At 23.6% G+C, this 12,769-nt stretch overlaps 1 protein-coding gene across 1 annotated transcript; it reads left to right on the forward strand.

The window, feature by feature from the left end:
* Window positions 1-111: 111 nt before the first annotated feature.
* Window positions 112-9,189, forward strand: LOC100866710 (uncharacterized). Its single transcript, XM_012492931.3, has 6 exons — window positions 112-1,057; window positions 3,542-3,796; window positions 3,931-4,123; window positions 4,780-4,993; window positions 5,065-5,207; window positions 6,278-9,189. Exons 1-6 carry the CDS (start codon window positions 714-716, stop codon window positions 8,828-8,830), a joined length of 3,702 nt encoding a protein of 1,233 aa, XP_012348385.3. The 5' UTR covers window positions 112-713; the 3' UTR covers window positions 8,831-9,189.
* Window positions 9,190-12,769: the final 3,580 nt, after the last annotated feature.

Raw genomic sequence — 12,769 nt, forward strand, 5'->3', positions numbered from 1 at the left:
CAATTATAAATATCCAATCAATTACAAATATCCAAGAAATGTAATATTAAAGAAATAAAAAAGACAAAATTGTAATATATTTTTTATAATCTAAAAAAATATATATTTTTATTATTAAATTTTATTTTTTTTTAAATAAAAAACTGCATAAATTTTTAATAATAAAATACATAATATATTTATTTAGAAAATATAAATTCATTCTGCTTTACAGGAAAAGAATCTACCAATGATTATTATTTTTAAAGAAATATATGAGTTCAATGAAAATGCAACTTAATACATAGGAGAAAGCGGCATAAAGCGACGTACTCATAAGACAAAGCGCAAGATCTATGACGATTGAAGAACGCGCAAAGTGCTCGGATTTCCGTGCCTGATAGACCGTCCACAAATCCTGCGATTTAAGTTCGTCATGGGTTGCGCATAAGTGCATTCCGCCAAAATGAACTATGCCAAAAAGAATGGATAAAATGTTGCACGTGAGATCGGTATGACGGATTCGTGGTTATTCTCATATTGTATGCGCTTCGGCGACTTGTCGGTTCGCGCGAGTGGAGGGTCTCGAATGGCGCTTATGTGTAATCACCGGGAGTGCAATGCTAACAAGTAGTCCAGCTGACTCTGACAAAATGGTAGGGTACTCGCGTTGTCCTACGGGAGGTGATAAATTTTTACATACATAATTGAAGCGCCTCCGCTGACGGGGTACGATGAGTACTGATAACCATGATCAAACGAAGCCCTGCGTCAGCAAACCATCCGCAAGAATCGAGCTTAATGCCGACGAAAGTGCGTTCGACGGCAGGCGAATTAAAAAGGAACGAACTGACGTTTCGCTTGAAAATGGTGATGGTAGTATCATCAGTACTGGCATTAATGATACTAATAAGCAAGTACAGTCGAGTCAGCGACCGGCTGCCGGCAGATTTTCAAACGGCTTCCACGACGACGACCTACTTCAAGATATCATCGCGGCCAAGTTCACGGCCCTGGCAAATCATAGCACAACCACTAAGTACGACAAAATTCGGCTCATGATCGAAGATAGCATCAGGTTAATTCAATTGTTCTTTCTCTTTCTCTCCTTTTTTCATTTTCTCCTTTTTCTTATTCTTTTCTTTTCCTTTGCTTTTTCATTCTTTCATTTTCTTTTCCTTTAATAAGTTTTAAAAATTTTTATTATAATTTATATTTGTGAAAAATTGATAAGAATAATAAACTTTATATTAAAACAAAATATTATAAAAGTTTAAATTATTAGATTTTTGAAGTGTGATACACATGAATTGCTTTTTTAATTCGATTATTTTGCAATTTAGAGAGTAATTCAATTCAATTTATATATATATTATATATATATTTTTAATAAATGTTATATTTTTTTTATTAATGATTTATTTATTAACAATTGTAAAATTAAAAATTATTTAATATATATTGTATCAAAACATACTTTTCTCAAAATATATGCTATGAAAATTATTTTTTTTATTTTTCCTTATTTATAATGATTATTAAAAGTTATTTTAAACATTTTTTTGAACAATGTAAAATATTATTTATGCATATATATAATTTAAATATATATATGTATATAATTATATATATATATATATATATATATATATATATATATATATACAATATTTCAGTTAAATTATTATCCACATTTAAAAATCAAAATTACCATTTTAACATAAAATCTATAAACAACATTTTATTTCAGATGATGATATAAAACATAGAATTTTCCTTTTTAAGTGAAATATATTTTTTTATTTTTATTTATTCCTAGATATTAAAATTAAAAATAATTTAAATAAATGTTTAATTGTCTTTATTCTATTTTTGGAAAATTTATAATATTATGATTAAATAAAATATTTTGCATATAATAACTTTTATATAAATCAAGTAATTAGAAAAGAATATTATATGTATCTTATGTTAATATAAGAAAACATTTTTTTTTTAAATCTATAATGTACATTAAATTTTTGCAGAATTATTAAAATAATATTTAATATTTTGTTTTTTTTTATGAAATTTAACAATAAATTTAATTTAAATTTATATTAGAATGATACTATGGAATTGTCAATATTTTCATCAAAATCTAATTGTGATATATAAACATTAGAATATTGAGCTTTTCATTCTTCTAATTTGTATTCTTATTTCTTAATTTATACAATAATAAAAAAAGAAAAATTTTTTGCATGCTTTTAACATTTTTATAATTTTTAGGATTACTAATGACCATTCATTTTAATATGACATCTATATCTTAAGCATTTAATTGCTCAGAACAAATAATAGAATATTTTTTGTTTAATTATAAAAATATAAAAATATGATAGTATTTTGATTCAATTATTACTATGTTTTTTTTTAACAAATTGATATTAAAAAAATCATCTGAAAAAACATATTTTACAAACAATTATATTTGGAAATATGTTGAATGATTGATATATTTATATCTGAATCACTAAAAATTAAAAAAAAATCACAAATGTACAAATAATAAAAAAATTAAGTGGAAGATGTTCATTTTGTCCTAAAGAAAAAAAGGAAAAAATACATATTTTAAGTAGAAAAAATATTTTTATAAAATATCAAATTGTAATTTATTCTAATTATATAATTGAAAATAATTAAATAAATTAAAAAATATCAAAAACATTTATATAAAATAAATTATATTTTTTTAATATAATAATAGTAAATATAAAATATATTTAATAACAATAGTAAATGGAATAATCAGAAACATATAAAAGATATATTATAAGAAAATCATAAAAATATTTTATATTTTGATATTTTTCCTTTATATGAAAACAAAATACTATAATTATTTTTTCTTAAAGAAAATGGAAAAATTAAATCTTTAAATATTCAATAATATTTAAAATATTTATATTTTATCTTAGATTACTTATAATTCAACATATATATATATATATATATATATATATATATATTTCAAAATAGAACAGTGTAATCATTCCAGGATTAAATAATATTTATAATAAAACAAATTTTTTTATAAATTTATTAATAATAAGATATAATTATATAATTTCTGATATAATATATGAAACAAAATAACATTATTTTTTGTATAAATTTAAGAAATTGATTAATATATTTAAATTAAATAAATAATTCAATAAAAATAAAATTTAAATTATGGATTAATAGGTTCCTTTTAATATTATTATTAACTACTTCTAAACAGTATTTTTGTTATATTCTTATAAAATAAAATTTTTATATATAAATATAATAACAAATAAGGATATTATATATTTTTTATTGTATATACACAATAACTATTATATTCTATTATACTATACTAGATTTAATTTGAGTTGTTTTTAAATATTTAAAATTTTTTCATATTATAGAAATTTGTTATATATTATTTATATATTGTTTATGTTATATTATTATTGTTCTAATGAATGCATATTTAACTAAATATTAATATTAAATCATTAATTATAATAGTTTTATTATCTTTTATATACAGTGATGAATCAAAAACACGTATTCAAGAAATCTTTTCACAAATTGAACAATTGAAAATAGAAGAAAAATTATTGTTGTACCTGAAGCTTCCATTATCATTGACTAATACTGGAGGAACTATTGATCCTTTGAGACAGCCATTAAATCCATTAGGAAACCGTTATGAAATTCATCAAACTATTATGTGGATTAAAACACATTTGGAAGAAGATCCAGATGTTTCTTTACCAAAACAAGAAGTTTATGATGAATATAAGTAAGTTATTTAAATTCAATATATTTTAAATGTTATTCTATAAATTTCAGAATCATTAAATTAAAGTTAATATCTTGAATGTTTCATAAAATATTTAATTCTGAAAATCTATTTTGTTTTTTATTTATTTATAGTATGTATTGTATGCGAAATTCTATGAAACCTCTATCAACTGCTGATTTTGGCAAAGTTATGAAACAAGTATATCCAAGAGTTCGACCACGTCGACTAGGCACACGTGGAAATTCACGTTATTGTTATGCTGGAATGCGCAAAAGAGTTAAATTAGATTCTCCAACATTGCCTAATATATCTGGCACTCAAACTGTAAGATATATAAAGATATATGGAATATGAAATTATGTAAATTATTATTATTATTAATATTATTAAAATTATATATATAGTCTATATTTTTATAGATATTTCTAAAAATAATATAATTTAAAACTAATTTAAAATATTAGAACGTAAACTAAGGATCTGTGAATCCCTTATATTAAAATATATTATTAAAATAATGTTACTAATTTTTTTCTTGATTAAATGTTTATTAATATATTTCACTATATAATATATTTAGAGTAGATTGAAAATCAATTTAATTAAAAATAAATTTTTTATTTTAATTTATAAGATTTTAGCATCATAGAATATTATTATATTATAAAATAATTATTGCTTTAATGTCATGAACATCTTTCTTTTAATTTTTTAGAGATATATTTTATGCTATTGAACTAGTATATTTTATATATTTATATGGTTATATCAAAATAGCTAATCTTTAAGAAATAAAAAAATTGAAATAAAAATTAAATTTTTATTTATATAAAAATTTATATAAAATTATTGCAATTTATTACTATTTGCATACAATCTGCAGAACTTAGTTAATGATCTAATATGTATATATACATAAATATATATATATTTAATAGAATTAATTCTAATTTAAAAATTTTTATTTCAAAATTTCTTAGGGTAATGAAGTAGATGAAAATATTACTGAAGAAATGTTGGGAGCTGCATCTACATTGATTAGAGAATGGGCAGAAAGTCTCTTAGGTTTGAAATTTCCAACTTTGAGTGCCTTAGCGCGTCATCTTGTTGATAATGTGTATGTTGATACTCAATCTCTATCTGCTATATGCATATTATGTGCTTCAGGAAATTCTAATGCATCAACAAATAAAGGTTTGATGATTACCATATTTTTTAAGAATATTTTTATTAAATATATGTTAGAAATTATTTTATATGTTCAGAGTCAAATACAGATATACGTGTAACACCTATAAGTGGAAAATCTGGAAAGCTTAGAGAAGCACAATTACAGTTGCAACGAAAATTACAACAGCGAGAACATATAAGGGATCAAAAACACTGTCATCTTGATGCTATTATACAGGTATAAAATATTTTGTAATGAATAATATAAATATCAATTATAAGTAAATTAAATATAGAGTATTTTTTAAATGAATTGAGAAAATATAATATTAATAAACATAGACAATATCTTTAGAAAGTTCATTTTAGAAGCCAAAACAGAATGTGTAGGCAAAAATGTCAATAAATAATAACTGAAATAATACCTGAAATAACTGAATAATTTTTATTGACATTTATAAATTACAAGCAATTTTAAGTTTGTTTTAAATGAAGGAAGATACTAGATCGCCTATAATGCTTATATTGCTTACTTAGCAGAATTCCTCAATGAAGAATTTATAATAAAATTTATAACGACAAAAAGCATTTTAAATAGATATTAATGTTTATTATAGAACATAAAAATAATATAATGCATGTTATTGTCATGAAAAAAATTTTAATAGTGTTTTAAAAACATTTTTTGTTATATAAAGCAATATTAATATAATTTATATTGCTTTACATAACAAAATGTATTGTAATTTATTCATTTAAAAAAAACTAAATTACAGTGCATATAGCAGCTATTTATTTATGATTATCATCTTATAATGTCAAATTACATAGAATACATGATAAATTAATATAAATTTTTTTTCACTAAATTGCATTAATATTTTTTATAATACAAAAGCGTTTTTAAAATAAAAGATATTAAAAAATATTTTTTTTTTGATAATATGTGATATAACATGTATTATATTACATATATTATATTCTTATATTATAAGAAATTATGTCTTTAAAATGTTCTGAATTTATTGCATTATAAATTTTTCATTGAAAGAATCTTTCAAGCAAAGCAGTATAGTACTACATAAAATTTGCCATTTAAATTCATTTAAGACAAACTTAAAATTATTTATAATTTAATAAATAAGTCTTTTAAAATTAATAAATAAATTCTAGCTGATATTATTGTATATCAATTTTTGCGTTTGTTTTGATTTCCAAAAGTGATCTTCAAGCCTCACATTCATTAATATTTTGTGTATATAATAAATATATTAAATGAAAGAAATGAATATTCTATAAATTTTTCAGAATCAGAATAAAGAGAAGACTGTTGATAATAAAACAGGGACAAATAAAGGAAATAAGAAAACTAAATTCAATCAGTCATCTCAAGGTACAAATGTATCAAGTGGGCAGAATACATTAAATAAAATAAGTTCATCTGCTGTAATAAACAATCGGCAGAAAAAAATTCTTAAAGCTAGTAGTCAGCCATGTAACATCTCCCTGGAATCCAACTGTGATAATATAGTGGTACAATCGATTGAAGAAATACAGAATAATAGCAACCCTAGTGTAGTAATGACCAACTGCGTAAATAAACAGAGAGATATCAAACCTAAAAATTCCAGAAAGCGTGCCAATGTATTGAGTCAACCATCAGAAACAAGTCCTGAGAAACAAACAAAACTTACAGAACAGCAGATACAAGAGAATGTAGAGCATTCCAATATATTGTTGCCTAAACTTACATCTATACAACGTCCCAGGAAGATTTCAGTGATACTAGCTGGTAATCTGAAGCCTACCAAGTGTAAAACAAATGAGGTTACTAATAATCAATCTACTAAAAACTGTGATAATGAATCAACATGTTCCAAAAGTTGCATAAAATTAAATGGTTGTCGTACTAGTTTTGAATCTAGTTCAAGTGCAATGGAGGAATCTACAGTTTTAACTAAAGATCAGATTCGATTATTGCAAGAAAATTCAAATCTTGCAGATAAAACTGAAAAACTTGGCTCTATTGATTCAGATGCTTTAGATGATTATTTGAACGGAGGTAACAACTCTCAAGAACAAGAGGAGGAATTATTACAGTATTTTCAACAAAGTAATTCATCGAGTTCAGATGTGGAAGCAAATACCATTACTATTGATGAACAAATATCAAGATCTGATAAAGTTTCTCAATTAAGATTAATATTACAACAAAATTTAAAAGGAGGAACTGTACATGCACCTGATGTATTACCTGCTGCTATTATTAGACAGAACGTTGAAAAACGTGAAATTACTCAAAAGCATAACTTAATATTACCAACTTTACTAAATCATTCGAATCAAAGTAATACCAGACGTAGAGTTAGTTTTGAAACGAATGTTATAGAACATGTCCAAGATTCGAATACTATTACTAATACAGTTCCACAAAGTCCTAATACACGTCGTCGAATATTTAATTTTACACCAATATCGCCAGGCCCACATTCTCCTATTAATGGTCGCGCTTCTAAATCTAACTCTGCAAATGCCAGCCCATTTGTTTCACCACGAAATACACCTGTGCCACGTTCGAGAAGTAATTTACAAGCAAGTAGTTCTAGAGCTCGTGTTCACAAATCTTTATCACGTTCAATATCTTGCAGTATGCCTTATACTAGTAAAAACGATACCTTTGTTGTTCCTACAAGTGGTCCGGAATTAGTTAGACAAGCATCATCTACACCGCAATTACCGTTAATTTCTACTAAATCATCGGAAGTTCAAGTTGATAGTAATTCAACGCAAATTTCAATTACAAAAAGAGAAGGACAAGGATCACAGTGTGCTGCATTTTTATCTTCTGATTTAGCACCTCAAAAACAGTTACTTATTAATTATCCAAGTCAGGAAAATTTGCAAGAAATTAAAAATGTTTATCAAAAAAACCAACCTGATCAAGAAATTAGTGAATTATTTCATAATAATAAACAATTTACCAATGAACTTTATAGATCACAGTCAGTTCCATTACATAGAATGGTCAATCCTGCATTAATGTCACCTATTTCAACACAACATTGCTTATCGTCTTTTCAAAGTCAGAGTTTTAATCCATCTACAAACAGTTCTATAGCACCTACACCAGTACCTAGTGAATTCAATGATTTTGGATCAATAAGTCAATCAGAAGGACCATCAACATATTTACTTGATGATGTTGATCCAAATTTTATATCGGACGATCAAAATTTCTTAATGAGTGATAAAGAAATTACACCTGAAAATATAACAAATATATTAAATATTTTAGATGAAGAAGGAACTCAGAGTTTGCAAATTATACCAGAGCAACCTACAGAAGAAGGATTAATGGAAAATAATTCAATAGTGCTGGATGCTTTACCAAATTCCAACTTAAACTTATCAGAAGAAGATATGTTAGATCCATCAAATGTACTTGATATTCCAGTAGGTGGAGCTTTACAGAAAATAATACAGTCACGCTCCTATCCTAATACACCATTACCTGTGCCAGTATCAACATATACACCATCTTATACAGAAGATAGTAATGGATCAAGATCATATCCTTCCACACCATTGCATACTGTTCAATCACAAGAAACGTATCAGGAAACTAATGAACCTATGCTTTCAAGTCCTACTTTGAACTCTTTAAATTTGCACAATGAAACTGCTAATGAATCTACTTCTAATAGTTTGTGTAGGAATGTTGTGGATTTGCTTGAAGCTAATTTTCTTGGAGAAACTGATACTGAAACAAATGATTTAGATACACTTGGTAATTTTGATGGATTACAAGATGTTGATTCATTGACACCTTTGTTTAATGAAGTGACAGAGCCTAATCGTTGAAATATACAAAATAAATACATGAATTATACAAAAATAATTCATGAATTTTTTGTGATTTTTGTATAGTGATCTATCAAAAGTTGAAAAAATAATTTTTAAATTGTATGCATGACAACATTCTATAATGATAATAATACTTTGTATAAATATTCCATTTCAATATGCAAAGCATTATAGTGGCAGTATAAAATAATTAATCTCAGTTTTTGTGGTAATATCAAATAATTTATATCACAGTGATTAATTTATATATTTGATTATAAAGTTAACATAAAGTTAAATCAATTTAAGTTTTTGTTAAAATAAATATTTTATTTTATTTATATTTATTAAATATGAATTTGTCATTTGTAACTATTTATCTGGATATTTAAATTTTTATTACCTATATAATATATGATAAGAAAAATATTATCAGAATTAATTTATCTTTTTAATTGCAGTATTGTAAATATAATAATGAAAGTAACATATTGGAAAATTCATATAAAAGAAACATACTTTTAAAAAAGTTGACTACAAAATTATATTAATATAATTTTAATCTAGTTATCATTATTATTTATAATTTAAAATGAAGAATTATATTCTTCTTAAATTTATATTGCTTATTTTTTTAAAGTAAAAAAAAGTCACTGTGATGCAAACATAAATTTTTGAACATTATATATATTTTGGATTTGCCACTAGTGAAACTAAAAAGTGTAAATGTCTTCAGTGAAGTTTTAGATATCTTTGGTGGAACATTAAGTTTACAAGTGTAAAAAATATGACAAAGAAATTGCTCAAATGGAGCGATTATCGCTGTGAAGTATTTGAGATTCGAATAAGTGGAAGTTGATTTTATATAAATACTTTATATTCGTCGTTTCGAAACGTTTGTTTCTAAGTCATTTAAGAACGCGTTATTGCGACTTTGTTATTCAAGCGTTTCTAAGAAATATTTACGATCACCTGCTGGACATTGGTGAGCTTCTTTTTACATAACAATCGGTATTGAACCCAGTATGTAATATGCTCTTTTTGACTAGAAGATTAGAAGATTGTCAAAGAGCAATATGTAAATTTGTAAATGTTTTATTTTATCTTATATTTGTACGTATATATTTGTCAAATTTATATTTAATTAATGAAACATCACATTTTAGATCAGAAGTATTCAAACTTCGTAATATCATGTTATTCATTTTTTCATATTTTTCTTTTTCTTATTATATATTCTATGTTTTAGATTTTATTATTAATATACTTATTAAATTGAAGATTATTATAAGCTTTTTTAAATTATGATTCCAAATTGTTATATTTAATATTAGTTGGATCTTTCAAAAATTGATTAAAATTCATACAATTTGGTAATTGAAGTTTGAGCACTTTTGTTTTAAACAAAAAATAAAATGAAAAAAAAATTGTATTTCAAAAACATAACATTGCGTATTTATTATACGTACTGGATTCTACATCGATAATAGTGCTAAATAATTATTGCAATGGCGGGTCTTCCTGGTATATCGTTTTGTTCGTCAATGAAATCCGAATTACCATAAATACACCGCCAATTTATATTTTTCTATGGCGCTCTTAATCAAGAATTTTATGAATTGGATAATTTAATCAATTTTTATTCCTAACACATCGTGGTTATTTAGCTTTTAAAGCAAAAAAAAATAAATCAATCGTAGAAAATCCACGTGAAAATGGATATGGTACGATCGATCACAGTTGAATGAATTTTATCACTTAAAATTATTTTTCATGTCGAAGTTTTAAATGGTGCGTTTCATGTCGTAAAGTATTAGATTTTTATAAAAATATGGAGTAAATGTTATTTACTCGCAAATGATCACGAATGCACGGCATTTGCAAGAATTCTATATTATCATTCTATAAAGAATTATATGGCGTTACGAATATATTAACACCATGTAAAATATTATGTAGTATGATTTTTGTGAAATCTTGTTCTTTGAAAGTTACTATTGACATGTTAATAGCATAAACCAAATCTCTTCTTATTAATTTTTAACTTGTTAATAATTAATTTATCAATTATATTGTGACAATAAAAAAAGAAAAAAGAAAATAAATTAAAAATAATGATTTATTTGCAATTTATATTTTTTATTTAGAATATGAAAATAGTTTATATGTTTTTATGTTGTTAATTTTTCATAATATTGTAAGCTCAGATTATATATCAAATATATTTTTTGGTTTATGTTATTACCATATAAGGCACTACATTGCTAATACCAGTTTTTAATCGCCATTTCATGAACTGTAACTAAATAATTCTATGTGGGAATCTAAATAATGTTATTCATAATGTTAATCAAGAATTTGAAATGTAATTTGCACGTTTCTATTAACCTTTTGAAGATCGATCTAAAATAATGATTAGATCGTTTGAAAGTAACTTTTAAAATATCTATGAAAATAATTTTTCAATGAAAGTAATCTTTCGGTATTATAATATTTTTAATAACAAATTAAGAATAGAAAATCAAAAGAAATTTTTCGAATGTTATTGAAAAAACATAGAGTGTTGTAAGGAATATTACATCAACGTAATAAATTTATTTTTATATTCGGATTCATATTATTCAAACGTGAAATAAGATTGCACATAAAAAAAAATGAAAAAAAAATCAAATACTTCAAAAGGTTAATAAATATTTCTGATAATTGCATCACACATTTATAAGCAACAAGAAAATATTAGTTTCCCACACAACCTGAAATACAGTGAGAGTAACACATTCTTTCTATGAAATGAGTTACAACGTAGTTTCAAATATTTTAAACTATTAAAACAACTAATAAGACGGTAATCATATTGTAAGGCGAGTTGTGAATTGTACAAATATAAAAAGAAACATTCGTCGAACCAAGTAGTAATTTGAAAGTAGCAATTAATTAAATGGACGAAGAGAAAAGAGGACTCGACCTATTAAAGTGTGAAATGAAAGAAAAATTAATGAAAAATATAAATCGAGCAAGTATAGGAAGTTATTAAACATAAATAAATAACTTTCATTATCTTGACCAAATGATCGAAGATCTTGGAAATTTCTATAATAGTACAGCTATTTATACTCGTAAGTAAAAAGGAATATGTACTATGATATTACTTGTTGTTGTAACGCACAAAGATTTTAAGTAGGAATTATTCGATATTATCGTGTAATCAGGGTTGTCTGTGCTGTTTGATTTACAGTATGAATTCATCTAGATGCGAATATCAATATATTTATGAAAAAAAGATGAAAAACATTTTTGAGAAACAACGAAATAATTATAATGTGTAATGTGTAATTATTTATCAAAAAAAAAAAAAAAAAAGAAAAAAAGAAAAGAAATGAGAAGAGAAAAAATTATAAAATTAACAATACAAAAAATTCTCAAAATTGATACTAGTATCTAGAAATCTGTAACATAACAGCACCGATTTATAAAAAAAGAAGAAAAAAAGAAAAAAAAAATAAAACAACGGAAACAAATTATATTGAAACATATATACATTCATATTTACAAGAACAGTCAATAGATATAGTTATATTTAAACGACAAAATAATAATGATAATGATGATCTTGTCTATATAAAACATTTAAATATTATGTTATTTCAATAAAAAAATGAATATACGTTAATGAGACAAGATTATTTAAATGGGCATAGCATAACTAAATCTAACTTTACACTGTATTTTTTTCTCTATCGAAAATTAATTCTATAAATTAATTATTAAAAATTTAATTAAATTTGTAGAATATTTATATTTTTTTTAAATATTTTTTTATTTATATATATTCCATCATGTATAATTTAATAATATAACAAAAATTTCATTATTTTATTATAAAATTTTATTAACTATTTTTTTATATTGTTTAACAATTTATTTTTTTCTCGTATTGAATTATAAATTTCGATGGAG

Source organism: Apis florea, unplaced genomic scaffold (genome assembly GCF_048593485.1).
Source record: "Apis florea isolate Af1SG1 unplaced genomic scaffold, ASM4859348v1 contig_3391_pilon, whole genome shotgun sequence".
Classification (NCBI taxonomy): domain Eukaryota; kingdom Metazoa; phylum Arthropoda; class Insecta; order Hymenoptera; family Apidae; genus Apis; species Apis florea.